At 42.5% G+C, this 17115-nt stretch overlaps 1 protein-coding gene across 2 annotated transcripts; it reads left to right on the top strand.

Moving 5' to 3' along the window:
• Nucleotides 1-12326: 12326 nt before the first annotated feature.
• On the top strand, nt 12327-16712 carry LOC124674888 (tRNA (guanosine(18)-2'-O)-methyltransferase-like). 2 transcript variants are annotated; one of them, XR_006993092.1, is made up of 6 exons: nt 12327-12979; nt 13113-13251; nt 13986-14047; nt 14741-14879; nt 15835-16074; nt 16412-16712. XR_006993092.1 is itself a non-coding variant. In XM_047210942.1 (5 exons), exons 1-5 carry the CDS (start codon nt 12396-12398, stop codon nt 15970-15972), a joined length of 1062 nt encoding a protein of 353 aa, XP_047066898.1. In that variant the 5' UTR covers nt 12327-12395; the 3' UTR covers nt 15973-16488. The 2 variants fall into 2 exon arrangements, 1 of the variants encoding a protein (XP_047066898.1); XM_047210942.1 differs by having other exon boundaries at nt 15835-16488.
• The last annotated feature ends 403 nt before the right edge of the window (nt 16713-17115 follow it).

Genomic DNA, 17115 nt, shown 5'->3' on the forward strand with positions numbered 1-17115 from the left:
GTCCGTGTTAGTTGCATCCAAAATACACAAATTAGAGGCAAAACAATAGCAAAAGTGTTCGGGAAAGTAGATACGTTTTGGACGTATCAATTCTCGTGTTCCCTTCCTTTGCAAGAAGGTACGTCACGTTTGGAGGGGTGGAGGTCCCACGAAGGATTCCCCACGCCACGAAGGCTCACCCTATTCTCCGGAGCCTATCCCACGAAGGAATAGCTCACTCACTTGTGGTAGACTTTGAGGTAGCCTCCAAACCTTCACAATCTTGTCGGGAGCAAATCCACAGCCCGGATGCTTCCGGACCACTCTTGCCCACCTAGGGTTTCCAAGGAACCCTAGAGAGCAAGCTTCTTGATGAATACAAGGGGGAATGAGATTTGGCTTGGTAGAACAGTAGATCGGGTCCTCCTCTATCGTTTTCCCGGAGGGATTTGAGTTTGGGTGGAGGAGGATGGAGATCTGAGGCTTTTGGTGTTTCTAGCAATGGAGTATGAGAGAGAGAGCTCAAGAACATTTTGTAGTGTAGTGCCTACCTTCTCAGAGGTAGGAGAAGGGATATTTATAGTGTCACTTGAAATGTGGCCGTTGCTCACTTGACACATCAGCTTTCTCCCGAGGTTCCCGGTCAACCGGACCACAGACCGGAGAGTCCGGCGCAGGGGCCGGTCAAACCGGACCAGGGACCGGACCCGCCGGTCCAAACCGAGCGGCAGGCCGGACCACGACCGGACCCTCGAAATGTCCCGCAGTACTCCATCCGGTTGCAGTCAGCGCAGAGCCCGGTCGGCGCCGGGGCGCCCGGTCCAGAGCCCGGTCAGACCGGGCCAGGGACCGGACCCGCCGGTCCAAACCGGGCGGCAGACCGGACCCCGACCGGGGGGCACTTCGTGTCTTTCAGTAGGTCACCCAGTTGGCATCAGCGCAGGAGCCGGTCGGCGCCGGAGCGCCCGGTCGTACGCCCGGTCGACCGGGCGGCAGGCCGGAGCCAGCCGGCGCACGGTCCGGTCCAACCGGGCCTCTGACCGGATTCCTGCTGTAGACCCCTTTTTGATTGTTGTCGAAGTGGGGGGGGGTCTCCTTTAGCCTTCTTGTTCCTTTGATACACCATTTATGCCTCTTTGGCTAATACCTGAGATTATCCTTACAAACATGTATTAGGCCAAATACTCTAGCACGGTGTCATTGTTACAAAATAATGGATAAGGGTAAAATACCCTTACACCTTTGTCACGCGATACTTTACTTGTGCGAGGTTCGATCATCGGTATCTCCATACCTAGTTCAACCTCGTTACCGACAAGTACTCTTTACTCGTTACCGTGGTATGTCATCTCTTGTGACCTTGTCACATGCTTGCAAGCTAATTAGATGGCATTCCACTGAGAGGGCCCAGAGTATATCTATCCGTCACCGGGATGGACAAATCCCACTCTTGATCCATATGCCTCAACTCATACTTTCCGAATACTTAATCCCATCTTTATAACCACCCATTTACGCAGTGGCGTTTGATGTAATCAAAGTACCCTTCCGGTATAAGTGATTTACATGATCTCATGGTCAAAGGACTAGGTTACTATGTATCTGAAAGCTTATAGCAAGTTGAACTTGATGACTTGATTTCATGCTATGCTTACTATGGGTGTGTGTCCATCACATCATTCACATAATGATATGATCTTGTTATTAATAACATCCAATGTTCATGATCAGGAAACCATGATCATCTATTAATCAAGAATCTAGTTAAACAAGAGGCTTACTAGGGACTCTAGTTGTTTACACAACACACATGTATTAATGTTTCCGGTTAATACAATTATAGCATGTGGTGTAAAAATTTATCATGAACACTAAGACATAACAATAACTAATTTATTATTGCCTCTCGGGCATATCTCCAACAGTCTCCCACTTGCACTAGAGTCAATAATCTAGTTTACATTTGTAAAGACATAACACCTTGGCCTTCTGGTGCTTATCATGTTTTGCTCACGGGAGAGGTTTCAGTCAACGAATCTGACACGCTCAGAAACGTATGTATTTTGCAATTCATTTGCGTCTCCACGTATCACTCATTTTCCAAATAAATCGGCATTATGTTCAGTCTTCTGGTGGAACCTTAATTCCGCGGTCTGAAAAATGTCACTAATATTGTCACACACAATATAGCTTCAAAGTTCTGACACTATCGGAACTCCACCAAGTTCTCAAAGAACTCCTCGACTCAAACACTCTCGGTCATTGTCAAAACAATGACATACTCTGCCTTCGTTTGTAGAATCCGTCACAATATTTAGAACTTATCTAAATCTAACATAGACTTCTTCTAGCTCATTGTGCTACATTTTAATCAGCACTTAGCCTAATTGAGATTGAAATTCATTTTTATATGTGACCAAACTAATATCGGTGCGACAACTTACAGCGATTTGTTTGTCATTACCCCATATAAAACTATATATATCCTTGGTTCTTGTAAAGTACTCAAGGATATTCTTACTGTCGTCCAATGATCATCACATGAATCATTCTGATATATGCTCATAACACTTTAGAGCATAGGACATCTGATTTTGTACATATTATTCGTGATCTAAAATCACTCATGTGTTTTTACTCATTGAGTATCAAATACACTCAAGTCTTGTTAAACCTTCGCATGGAAATGAACACCTTCTTAACTTTTGCGTATTGAACTGTTTCAATATTCATTCTATGTACTTTGGCTTAAACTTACCATGCGATTCAATCTATCTTCATAGATCTTTACGCTAAATATGTTTTAGTCCATATCCTTTCATTGAAATTAATTCTCAATGAAACCTTTTATTCACATCAAGTGCATAATTACATCATTTATAATCAATGATATGTCATCCACATATGATATTATAACTATGTCTCAGCGCTCCCACTTAATTTCTTGCAAATGCAAGCATCTTCATTGTCTCTGATGAAATAAAAAACTCTTTGACTATTTCATCCGGTGAAGATTCCAAATCCACGATACTCACTTCATCCAATTGTAGTTTGTATACCTATCTAGTATTCCAGGACCAGCAAAACTCTTGGTTGTATCTAGTATATATCCTTAATACACACTTCTAGTAAGAAATGTAGTTTTGCCATCCTACTAACATATATCGTAAAAGAAATATGTAGTGATTACTAGAATAATCCACAGAGACTATAAACATCGCTACGGGAGATCTAATCTTATCATAGTCAACTCTTTGAACTTTGTCGTAAACAACTTTTCGACAAGTCGAGATTTTTCAAGGATATTGCATCCAAGTCCATCAATTTTATAGGTCTTTTTTACTTTCAAGAAAGTATTCACCTATCTTGGATTTCATGGCACTCAGCCATTTTAACGGAGTCAGGGCCCATCATAACTTCTTTGTATGTAGTTGGTTCATTATTTTTCAAAATCAATCCTTTGTCCACAACTCATTTATTTGATTACAAAGTAAACCATACCTACAAGGTTCAATGGGTACTTCGATCTCCATGACTATAACTCTTTGTAGACATGAGAGCTATGATCGTCGTGGCCGCTTCCGGAACCATTTTCGATGCTGCGCTACTCGGATCATCATGCTCAGGTTCATAAACCTTATGAAGTTCCATTGTCCTCCCACTCAAATAGTTCGCTAGTAACAATTTCTTGGAAATAAGTAAGAAACATCGACAAACACTTTTGTCTTTGACTCCACAGCGGAAAGAATTCCCAATCAATTCTCTGGGATAACCAACAAAGACATTCATCCGATTTTGGTTGTAAACTTATTTACTTATGCTACGCATACCAAAATTTAAGAAAGGACTATTATGGTTTATACCCATGCCATAACTCATATGGTGTCATTAATTTCAACGGATTATGATGATGTTCTATTTAGTGTAAAAGCGGCAGTCTCTAAAGCATAATCCACAAAAATATAATGGCGTCATTTTATTTTATCTCATCATTAACCCAACAAGGCTTGGATACGTCTCTCGGATACTCCATCATCACTGTGATACTCCAAAAAACGTGAGTTGTAGAATAATTTCATAACTCTCTTAGATGTTCGCTAAAGCTCGTAAATCAAATATTTCCACCATGATCCAATCATATATATTTGACTTTTCTATTATGATGATTTCCACTTCATGCTGAAATTTATTTGAATCTATTCAAATGTTTCAAACTTCTTCCTTATCGAATAATTATATCCTTATATATACAGTCAATTCATTGTTGGAAGTTTTCATGAAGTAGAAGAATCTCCCGCACACAACTATGCCCAATGAATCACATACATCATCATGTATGTTTCCACTAAGTTAGTTGCCCGTTCAACTCTTGGCCTATGAACGGTATTTTAGTCATTCTCTTTATTAGAGATTTGCAAGCGTCAAACGATTCAAAAATCGAATGACTCCGAAAATCCATTTGCATGGAGTTCCTTCATGCGTTTCTTTCTAACATGACCTAAATGGCGGTTCCACTAATGAGTGGAATTTACATCATTTGCCTTATGGCATTTTAGTGTCAGTGTTATGCATATGTGTTTCACCATAGAGACTTATAATAACTTATCCATCATACATGGAATACTGTCATAATTTGAACAACTCATTGTTTTTATTTGACCAGAACAAAATAACAATTATAAGGTTCTTTATTATAAATCTGAAGGGCTAGGTAGAATGCCAACGATGAACATAATAACTCTTTATTTTTGTTCCATACGTGCATTATCACCACATTCCTTGTCAGTCACTTAGGCCATAATATTCTTTTATTGCGTTGTGTTGTATGACATCTCATACCAACCAATATGGTACAAATACCTAAGAGTTTCATTATTTGACCAAACAAGAATACATTCATAACATGTATATCATCTATATACACCTAAGCTAGCTTTCTAGTATTTTCTTTCTTTCTGTCAAAAACTTTTGTAGTTTCTCTTTTGGATTTCCTCATTATTCAGAAAAACACTTCACATCAATAACTTCTAGGTTTATTGGTCAAATACCAACAACCTCGAGGTTCTTACTTTGAAGTTGATCATCACATGACAAGTGTTCCGGATTTCACTATTAGTAACATTTTAATGTGATGAACAATTTCACTCATAATTTTTATCTATCAAATCATGACGTCTTTCCGAGACCATGTCTGTACATGCTAGGCTCGTAAAGTTTAACCTCAGTATTCGCATGTGTAAATCTGGCTTGCACCCGTTGTATGCACACGTAGAATCTATAACACCCGATCATCAAGTGATGCTTCGAAACGACGAGTCTTAGCAACGGTGCATACTAAGGATGATCACTTCATGGATATGCGAATATCGTTAGTGCCCAACTAGTTGGAGGATCGGGACGCCTAGCATCTTCAACCTTCGTACATTCTCATAAAACTTATGAGTTCATGTAGTCTCACTAAATTATATTCTATCATCTTGAAATAGGGTTTTAGATATCACATATATCTCACACCTTGCTTATTTCTGAAAACAAAATTTCCAGCTCCTTACTTTTCAAACGGATTTGAACTTCAAGTTTCATGGGGACAAGATAATTTTAGGTACTAATTGAAACCATTTCTTTTTAAATTAGCAATGTAAGGTTTACCAAAAGTTTGCAATAGAACTTAATTATTTCTTGATTCTTTAACAATACGGTACCAGTCCGTAAAGTTACTTCTCAGATTTAACAGTGTTTCTATCTCAGTTGCAAGACTAGTGCATGGTAGATACCAGATGCCAATTCTACAAATTAATTCAAAATACTATTCAGACTATGTTCATGATAATTAGTTCAAGTTTTAATCTAATTACTAATGAACTCCCACTTAATACAACATCCCTCATAGTTGTTTAGTGGCACACGATCCATATCCACTACACCAAGTCCGATCATCACGTGAGATGATGTAACTTCAATGGTGAACATCGACATGTTGATCATATCATCCATATGACTCGTGTTCAACCTTTCGGTTTCCTGTGTTCCGAGGCCATGTCTGTATATGCTAGGCTCGTCAAGCAAACCCAAATATTTTCGCGTGTGCAACATGGCTTACACCCGTTGTATGTGAACGTAGAATCTATCACATCCGATCATCACGAGATGCTTCAAAACGACGAACTTTAGCAACGGTGCATACGAGGGGAGAACACTTTATTATCTTGATATTAATATGAGGGATCATCTTATAATGCTACCGTCGCGATCTAAGCAAGATAAGATGCATAAAGGATTAACATCACATGCAATTCATAATATGTGATATGATATGGCATTTCTTCTTGTGCTTTTGATCTCCATCTCCAAAGCACATGAGCATGATCTCCATCATCACCAGCATTGCACCAAGGTCCATGGTGCCGCTTCATGGTTGTCCATCACTTATAGCTACTATAACAACTACTTGAAATAAAGCTATTACAAGATGAATAGACACGCAGGTCTTAACAAATTTAAAGACAACCATTAGGCTCCAGCCGGTTGCCATAATACAATAATGAACATCTCATAATCAAATATAATGATCATCACATCATGACCATATCACATCACCAAACCCTGCAAAAACAATTAGACGCCTCTAATTTGGTTTGCATATTTTACGTGGTTTAGGGTTTTCGAGTAAGATCCAATCTACCTACGAACATGAACCACAACGGTGATACTAGTGTTGTCAATAGAAAGAGTAAATTGAATCTTAACTATGGTGAGAGAGACAGACACCCGCAAAGCCACTTATGCAATACAAGTTGCATGTCAAGCGTGGAGCAAGTCTCATGAGACACGGTCATGTAAAGTTAGCTCGGGCCGCTTCATCCCACCATCCCGCAAGAAGCAAAGTACACTGACTAAAAACAACAAAAGCATCAACGCCCATAAAACCATTGTGTTCTACTCGTGCCACAGATCTATGCATAGACACGGCTCTGATACCACTGATGGGTTCATTGCATGAAAAACAAAAAATTCTACCGTGAACATGAACAAAAACCAAGATCCAATCTAGGAAGAAGCAAGATCTAATCTACGAAGATCGAAGCAGCGATATGTATGTGAGACTAACCCTCGAAGATTCCAAAGCCTACGAGATTAGATCTCGTTGTTGATGTAGTCGATCGTCCTGTGCTGCAATCCGACAGCACTTCCGTACTCGGTCGTGCGTACGGTGTCAATGAAGCCCGTCCTCACCCCGTTCCAGCAGGCAGCGGAGGTGTGGTAGATCCCCTTGGAATCCCAGCAGCACGACGTCGTGGTGGTGGTGGTGGAGGAGAAAATCTGCAGAGCTTCGCCAAGCTGGAGCAGATGTGTAGTGGAGGAGAGAGGGGGTGCCAGGGCTAGGGTTTCAAGGGTGTGCGCCCCTGCACCCTCCCCTCTTTATATAGGGGGGAGGTCGGTTTGGGGTGGCCCCCCACGCCCCAAATAGATCTAGGTCCGGCAGCCAAGACGGAGGGAGTTTTCTCCCCCCCCCCCCCAAGTTGATCGCCTTTAGGGTTTTGGGGTACCCTAGTGGGCTGGCCGACTTGGGCCTTGGAGGGCATGTGCCCCTGGCCCATTAGGGCTAGGATGCACCCCCTCGGCCCATGTTGGACCCCCTAGGTCGTGGTCCCATGGTGGACCCCCCCGGAACCTTCTAGAACCTTCCTGGTCTTCCACCGGAAAAATCCCGAACTTTTCCGAAACCTAGAAATCAACTTCCCTTATATGAATCTTATTCTCCGGACCATTCCAGACCTCCTCGTGATATCCTGGATCCCATCCGAGACTCCGAACAAACTTCGTTCTCCATCTCATATTCCGAATCTACTTATGCGACATCGAACCTTAAGCGCGTCACCCTACGGTTCGTGAACTATGCAGACATGATCGAGACTCCTCTCCGATCAATAACGAATAGCGGGACCTGGAGATCCATAATGGCTCCCACACATTCAGTGATAACTTAGTAATCGATTGAACCATTAACATACGATACCGATTCCCTTTGTCACGCGATACTTTACTTGTCCGAGGTTCGATCATCGGTATCTCCATACCTAGTTCAACCTCGTTACCGACAAGTACTCTTTACTCGCTACCGTGGTATGTCATCTCTTGTGACCTTGTCACATGCTTGCAAGCTAACTAGTCATTCCACCGAGAGGGCCCAGAGTATATCTATCCGTCATCGGGATGGACAAATCCCACTCTTGATCCATATGCCTCAACTCATACTTTTCGAATACTTAATCCCATCTTTGTAACCACTCATTTACGCAGTGGCATTTGATGTAATCAAAGTACCCTTCCGGTATAAGTGATTTACATGATCTCATGGTCAAAGGACTATGTTACTATGTATCTAAAAGCTTATAGCAAGTTGAACTTGATGACTTGATCTCATGCTATGCTTACTATGGATGTGTGTCCATCACATCATTCACCTAATGATATGATCTTGTTATTAATAACATCCAATGTTCATGATTAGGAAACCATGATCATCTATTAATCAACAAGCTAGTTAAACAAGAGGCTTACTAGGGACTCTGGTTGTTTACACAACACACATGTATTAACGTTTCCGGTTAATACAATTATAGCATGTGGTGTAAACATTTATCATGAACACTAAGATATAACAATAACTAATTTATTATTGCCTCTCAGGCATATCTCCAACACAAACAAGGTGCATAAATGGGCTGAAAAAACTTTGTTGGCAACCAAACAAAGTGCCATTCAGCTATATGGACTCGTCCCATTTAAACATGGCTTTGTGAGAAGATCTAACCCGATGCAGCAAAGGGATGCGGCCAACCAATCACACCCCATGTCACTATGTTCGAGGGAGGCGACGTTCCAGTTTAGGTGAGTATTTTTTTTTAGACTTTGGCACTTTATTGATTAATGATTAGACATAATCAATATACAGATCGTGGAGGAAATCCGGAACAGTATCACGAAAAAGGCACCTACCAAACTACCAGCTCTACGAGCTAGGGTATACGCTGAACTATTACACACGCGACTAACATAACGAAAAGTCATAGACGACAAAGAAGTGGCGATGGTATTAATGCCCTTCACCACAACGCCCACCAAGGATCAATCTTGGACAGGAGAATTGATCCGTTGGATAACTGAGAGATAATTAGAAAGCGAGATGATCCAATCCAGGCCTTCCTCTCGAGTGAGGAAACTGCACTCCTTGTAGCACATGCTTCAACAATTACAGGCACCGTGACCGCATCAAGTAACTGGCTACGAGCATTCAGAAAATCTGATCACGACGCGTACCCCCATCCGATTTTAAGACGAAAACAACGCTGCATCGACGTTAATGACTGCCGACCGTCATGCGGGGGAGACCAGCTTGGTGAAGGGGGCATGGTCTCACGTCTTAGGACCGACGCGGGCTTAAACATGTGCAATAGGATCATACTGATATATACTTTGATTTTTTCAGCTAGGCCGTACGGATGTTTCCTTGGTTCGTCGTTACGAACAACATTCGTGGCATCCCAAAGATGCCAAGTTGTGAGAGCTAGAGTGATCGCCGCGCGGTCATCCGATCTCGCCAGAAACTCCATTAGCCAATGCTTCGTAGTTATGAACTGGCGGCGACATAGTCGAACAGGAAAAGCCATCTTGACCTAACGCCAAACTTCACGTGCGCAGGGACAAAACAGCAGAGTGTGCTCCACCCGTTCTTCGCGGTTGCAGAAGAGACACACATCTGATGCTGGTATATGGCAGCGGCGGAGCTAGTGACCACTAGGTAAGCAATCACTAGGAGTTGGCCCCAGGGAATATAAAGCACCTCAAGATTTTCATCTTCCCTGGGGCCTTTATATTCCAATGATTCTTTCAAAGTTTCGACTCCTCTGTTGATTCGATCGTTGGGGCCTTTATATTCCAAAGCTTCTTTTAAAGCTTCGACTCCTCTGTTGATTTGATCGCTAGACCTCGTCCAGATAAGCTCCTTTAATGAACAAATTTTTAGGTCCTTGTGAGATTGTATGCCGATCGCACAATGTACACGCCGAACTTGGCATGCGGCTGGGAGGCGAAATGCGCACATGTCCTAGAACATGAAAATAAACATATCTAGTATCGAAAAAGACAACAATTGAGTGTCAACGGGAAACATAGGACATCCAAACCAGTACGTGAGGCTCTTGCGATAGAAGCGATCTAGGTCTTCCTCGCCTCCTTCCGATGCCGCGATCTGCCCCGTCTATGTAGCCTTCGGGTACTTGAAGGCATCGTCGTCGCAGTCTGCGGTTTCTCACTTGTGCTGCTCCGGGGGAAACCCTAGGTCCAGGTCCCCCGGATCGGACGATGGCAGCGCGCCCTGCGTCGTTCTACCTCTTGGGGCATCGTTTTTGGAGCAGCTGCTGGATGTTGGCGGATGTCGGTGGAGTGGTATTCATCTACTACATTGTTTGCGCTGAGGCTCGGTGGCATGGTGCTGCAGGGTATCGACGACAGATGCGGGATGATGTATGCGTGCATGATGGCGGGACCGTCTGGCATCATGATGGCATCGACGACAGGTCTTGCAAGATTAATGCGATGATCTCTCTTGAAGATGGAGTCAAGGAAGACGGCGGTAGCAACTTCTGTGGCGTGTGCGTTGGCATGCGCGGAGAGTCTGCTTGACTGGATGTGCTTCTCACCTGCTATTGGGCGGTTTGGGAAGGCATTTAGTTTTTGGATGATGTCAATTGGTGTATTGTCACCCCCTTCATCCCACTGTAGGTCTAGTGAGGTGGCTTCGAGGTTAATTTTTTTTTATTGCTTCTTGTAAGATTTGCGAATAATCTAATAAAAAGCCGTGTGCATCCTTTGGATGCAGAAGCTGGGGCGATTTTCCCCCCTTTTCGAAAAAAAAGTAGCCTTCGGGCCATGGGGGTGCGGTGGATCACGGTCCTCGTCGGTAGGAGGGCTCCACCCCCGTTTTGTGGGATCCATTCTCCATTTTTAGGGTCAAAGTTTGTAGGGGTGGCGCTCAGGTGGTGGTGGCGTCGCCTCGGGCAATAAGGTCTTCTCGGCTTCAACCCCATCTCGGCGGCAACGTCGAGAGGTTTATGGGAGTGGTGTCGTCTTTGAGGTTTTCGTCTGGCTGTGGGGATCTTAGGATCGTCAAGGAGCTTGAGCAGCAGTCCATCATTTTTTTTCGTCTTCGGAACGGATGTGATCTTCTTGACTCGTTCGGCGACTTCCCGTCCGCAACCAACAACGTCAAGCCGACTCAGGGAGGAGCGGCAGCGGCGGCGCGCTGTCGACACGGTCTGGAGATTGAAGATGAATGGCTTCTCAAGGATCTCGTTGTAATTTTTTTTGAAGTGCTTTGTACTGTTCGCTGTTTTTTTAATGACAATGTCCTATTCGCAAAAAATATATTAAAAAGACAAAAAAAGTCATTTAATGGCATGAGTGCACAGATCGCAAAAATGTCCTTTTTCCATTGAACTTTATGTGCGCAGCCCACTCAAAGAATGTGTAGAGATACGCCAAATCTCTTTTCAACTTTTTGAATATTTAATTAAAAATGTGTTTTTCTGTAATTGTAGCATCTTGTCTTACGATCCTAAGAGGATTTCCTAAGGAAGGGCATGTTGATTAGGGTTTAATTTCTTAGGATTGTTTTCTGCTGACACTCGCTTATATCGAGTTGGACTTGCGAAGATTACATCTAACAACAGATTATACTGAAATCTGTTGTGTTCAGTATAAACAGCAGATTATGCGAAGATTATACGAAATCGACGGACAACCTCTACAATAACCCTCATTTTTATCGGTTTTGTTTGCTGTTTGTGTTCATAGCCAGGGTGGGTGTGTCGTGTTCCATGATAGTAGCCTTAGCAGGCGAGGTTTTTATGCATGTTTTAGGCCGGTTTCCCGCTAATCAACTGACTAACTTTTTTTCTTTATATTAATGAAAGTGTCAAGTATTTGACCTTGATTAAAAATTATAAAAAAAACAAATCTTTTGCCTAATTTCAGAGAGTTCCGTTATTTTTCAGATGAACAATGTTCTCTACCTTTTGGTGGTTCAAGCTAGCTATTTGAAGTAAACTTTGAATTGTCAGCTCAAACACCATTTACAGTTTTAGGCGCCGAAGTAAATTACCAGTGTATTTGATTTTACGAGTGTAAATTGTTTGCATATGTGATACTATGTGAAATGTCTGCGCTCTGCAGTTCCAAATGTCAGCAGTGGTGCACATCCTGGCCGTCCGCGCGGAAGCATCTATCGGCCGGGTGACGCTCCTCCTGCAGTGCAGAAAGTTGAGTTGGGAAGGCCTTCTTCCCGTTCGCATCGCATCTCGGTTCAGAAATCAGAGCCCCCAAAACCACCAAAACCTGAAACTGAGCCCGCAGCAATGGCCTCTAGAACGCTATCCTTCTCCTCGCTGGCCTCCGCCTTCGCCCCCTACACCCCGCGCTCCAGACCCACGCATCCTCCCCTCCGCCTCCTCCTCGGCCTCCACCTCAGCTCCGGCCACCTCCTCCGCGCCTCCTCTCTCTCCACCGCCGCCGCCGCCCCTGATGCGGACGCGGACGCCGACCCCTACGAAGGCGTCGACACCGTCGAGCACCTCCTCGCCCCGAAGCCCACCTCCCCGGGTGGCGGCGGCGGCCGGATGAGCCGCCTCATGAAGCTGCAGCGCCGCGCCGACGCCGACGGCCCGGCGCCGGGAAGGGGGAGGTGGTTCCCTTACCTGGACGCCTTCCGGGGAGCGGGGGGCGTGGAGGTGACCAGCCAGGAGGTGGTGGACGTGCTGGAGCCGTACATCCTCGAGCCGCGGCGGGACCGGATCCGCCACGCCGTCCGGAGCAGGAGCTACTCCGTCTGCCTCGTCGTCGAGGGCCTCTCCGACTTCGGCAACGTCTCCGCGGCCTTCCGGTCCGCCGACGCCCTCGGCGTCCAGTCCGTGCACGTCATCTCCTGCGAGGCCAACAAAAGGTGCTGAGGTGAAAAGGAGAACCCAATTTACCAAAAATGCTAGTAGCTCGGTTTCTACTTAACGATTCATGTGGTATTGTTTTTGGATTGAAGTTAGTCTACCACTACTGAAGATCCCTCTTGACTGCTGCAGGTATAGAGACAATAGGCATGTGAGCATGGGTGCTGAGAAATGGCTCGACATCGAGCTATGGAACTCTGCCGCAGAATGTTTTCATGCTCTGAAAAAGCGTGGCTATCGCATTGCATCTACTTGTTTGGGAACTGATTCGGTAATTCTCTCACTACTGCTCATTTTATCTTTCTAATGCTCTTGCAATGTTAAAGAACAATCTTTAAACAACACATGCTGCATGCTTTCCATCTCAATTAGCATATTATCATTTGTTGTTTGCAGTCAAAATGAGTTTTGCTTTGCAAAGAAAAAGAGAGAAAATCCAGCTAGTTGCATAGAGGAGAACCATTTGTTCTAGATATGGTAAAAGCCTTGAAATTGTAGTATATCTGTGGTACATGGTCTATCATTCGTAGCAGCCAAATTGTTGACTGTCGATCTTGGAATGATTGTGAATTAGTAGTGGTGAACTTGTGATGATCATCTATTTGAGGCTATTTCCATGCAGTATATAAAATGTCTTGTGATTATTTAAATTGAAATCGAGATTACTATCCCCCCTAAACATTCTAGAAGAAAGTAGGTGTCTGAAATAAAAATATGTGATATTACATTGTCCGTGCTCTTTTTTTGAAAGAAAACTATAAGAGAAAACCCTACAGTATAAATATGAACCCAAATTTGCACCCGTGAGGATTAAACCCAGGTGGCGGTCGTACATCTGGCCAACAAGCCAAGTGAGCTGGGCTCACTTCCAATAGTACATGTTCTTAGTAGCTTTTCCTTATTTCTTTCTCTCATTTATCAGGATAGCAATTCTCATCAAAACATGTACTGTCACACTCTAAATAATTATCTGAGGAAATAATTATATTCTGGATGTATTTGTAGGTTTCCGTGTATGATATGGATTGGTCTCATCCGACGGCTATTGTTGTGGGCAATGAGACTATGTAGGTTCTCTTCTCGCCAGCTATGTATCTTCTGTCACAGTTATTTGTAATAAGTCAACTATTTAAATGGAGCAGTCAGTTTCCTGTTCTTGCTTTCTTCTTGCTTTCTTGTATCTTTATGGCGCTTCTTTTACAAATGCAACAAATGTCGTAATCTTAGATCTATTTACAGTTTTTTGGTGAGGGAATTGAATGTTCTCCTCTTGTAAGAGGATTTGCACATGTTCCAAAGATATTATAAAATACTCATCATATTAGATACGATATTAATAGTGGATTTACACATGTTCCAAAGATACTATAAAATACTTTATGCTACAATAAGTCAACTATTTAAATGGAGCTGTCAGTTTCCTGTTCCTGCTTTCTACTTGCTTTCTTGTATCTTTATGGCGCTTCTTTTACAAATGCAAGAAATGTTGTAATCTTAGATCTGCTTACAGCTTTGTGGGGAGGGAATTGAATGTTCTCCTCTTGCATAAAAAACTCCTCTTGCAAGAGGAGACATGTTCCTTAGCGAATAAACTAGTTCTAATACTGCGAATATCCATTGCTGTTATCATGTAGTGCTTTGAAAATTTTTACGCATGAGTTTAGCCATTATTTTCCAGTATGCTATTTGCAACACTAGAGGTATAGTAATGTTTTCATTCTTCAGTTAAGGTTTGATATTTAGTGATTTTTCTGTGACAGGGGTATTAGCGAGGTCGCTCTGAAGTTGTCAGACTTGCACTGTTGTGTTCCAATGAAAGGCATGGTGGATTCTTTTAATGTATCTGTTGCAGCTGGAATCCTTATGCACCATGCTGTTTGTGATAGAGTTTCCCGCCTTGTAAGTACATTTTTCCCGTTTGATGTCTTTTCATCTTGATAGAAAACTTGATACACCCAAGCATTAAAACTCATGTGACCTCCTAATCTGATTTCCCACTTTTGCCATTGATGGATGCTTTGGTGACTATAGTACACAGCCATTCGCCAGTCAAGAACATGTTTTACTTATCTTAAGTTTATTTTTGTCACCACCATTAACTTAAACTAGGGCTACACAGTTAGTTTTCCTTTACTTGTCATAGTCTGCAGAGCAGTCTCCAGAGTTTATCAGATCCATCAGATGGTTGATGCGTCTCACCTTGTATACCAATAATGGGTTTATAGATTATAAACTGGATAAGCTAGCTTATTAGTGGACTTGTGAGTCCCAAGTGTTGCTACTCAATTTTATAGCACAAAGCATAACAACCCAATTCAGTTTGTACTTATGGACTGACCTACAAACTTGTAAGTTGTAATAACATTGTCACTCCAGGCAATTGATAGTTAATGGATCATAGTAGTTTAAAGGATGCGGCTAGTTCTCGGTTGACCTAGAAATAACTTGATTTTCGGTCACCCAATTTCATGTGCAACTGGGGAAAAAGATGTGTAATTGCACATGGATGTGCAATTGCATACCCATGTGTAATTCCCATGTGTACGAATCACAAAGCAAATCTAACGGTCCTAGAGTCGATCTAGAACTAACTTAATTCTCGGTCGACCTAGAACAAGCAAGAGGGCACTTTAAATTGTCCCAGCATTACTTTAAGTTTCAGCTCGCTAACAAAATTAAAAGATTATCTGAACTATCTTTCTGCTTTGAAATATACAGAAACTTGTATTTGTGCTTTCATGCATTTATTCTCTGTCCATACTGATTTACCTTTAAATGAGGGAATTTATGACTACAAAGCTGCTTGATAGGTCTTTGTAAACGTGCAGCATCTTATCTCCAGTTTTAATTGCAGGGTCAGCATAGTGATCTCTCGCCCGAAGAAAATAGAATATTGCTTGCAGAATTTTATTTGCGACATAGAGAGAGCACAACTACAGTAATTCACGAATATGCCAAAAGGAAGGCAGATAATGTGGTGGCCAAACTTTGAGATGATCACAGTGGCTGCTGAAGGAAAAATATGTACAAGCTAGTTTATTAAACAGTGATTTGTTTTGGATACTTCACTATAGGATCAACTTTAGACTAGCTGGTAAGTTGTTTCATTTGTCTTTTGATTTGCTTTTAGTTTGAAACATATAGTCAATATCACCACTATTACGAAATGCTAAAAGGTTGCCACACACAATTTGCTTTGTAACTGCAACGGTTTGGTTGCTGCAATGCCCCTCCTGTATAGTATTTGGCCACTCCCTCACCGGTCTCATACTCATAAAATGTGAATCCTTTGAGCGATTAACTTTTATTGGCATCATTTTCAAAGATGTCCATATATATTGGCACCCATTTAAGGCAGCATGTGTTCTTTAAATCTTTATACTCTTTATATCGCCTTTTTAGGTGCTCATCATGCTAATGTGTGTTTGCAGACAGTAATCCGAGATGTGATTTGGCTTGTGACTGCAAAACTATAATTTGTTTTGAGGCGTCATAACTGGATGCTGCACCAAATTCTTGATACATGTGGGTTTTTTCTTTTTTGAAATATAGTACTGATGCACTCCATGGTTAGTTAAAAGAGAATCATTGCAATATGTTTTGGCAGACACTTAGATTGTAACTGCAGCCAATTGATTAGTTTTCGTGTAATGTTTTAAATATCGCTAAACTGCACCTTTTTTAGGGAATATATTGCAGCTATTTGATACATGGATGAATGGTTATGTAAAATGTTTACGTTTTGTTGCAATTTTGATAAAAGAAGTGTACCTTTGAGATATTTACACAGTGATTGATGAACGTTGGATTGTGAATGCCTAATCCTAATCCTCCCAATTGCATACGTTTGCAAACTTGGTTACACGCAATGCAACATTGTCCTCGGACCAGATATGCACCGCTTGAAGACGAATATATCTTGAAGGGAGCCCAATCTATGAGTTGACTTTTTTTTAATAAAAGTAGTATTTTCAAGAGATTAGGTAGTAACACTACTAGAAAAACCCTATTACCGGCGGACCCAAATACGCTATTGCCGACGCACATGCGCGCACCAGCGCTAACACGTCGGTGGTAACTCCTTATCGCTGGTGCACCAACCAGGTACGCTAGTATTAGCGCTGGCCGTCTTTTG

This window comes from Lolium rigidum, chromosome 7 (genome assembly GCF_022539505.1).
Source record: "Lolium rigidum isolate FL_2022 chromosome 7, APGP_CSIRO_Lrig_0.1, whole genome shotgun sequence".
Classification (NCBI taxonomy): domain Eukaryota; kingdom Viridiplantae; phylum Streptophyta; class Magnoliopsida; order Poales; family Poaceae; genus Lolium; species Lolium rigidum.

Coding starts and splice junctions, on each gene's coding strand:
- LOC124674888 (XM_047210942.1), top strand. CDS start 12,396: ATGGCCTCTAGAACGCTATCCTTCTCCTCGCTGGCCTCCGCCTTCGCC. Junction 12,980..13,112: donor TCCTGCGAGGCCAACAAAAG/GTGCTGAGGTGA, acceptor TGACTGCTGCAG/GTATAGAGACAATAGGCATG. Junction 14,880..15,834: donor GTGATAGAGTTTCCCGCCTT/GTAAGTACATTT, acceptor TTTTAATTGCAG/GGTCAGCATAGTGATCTCTC.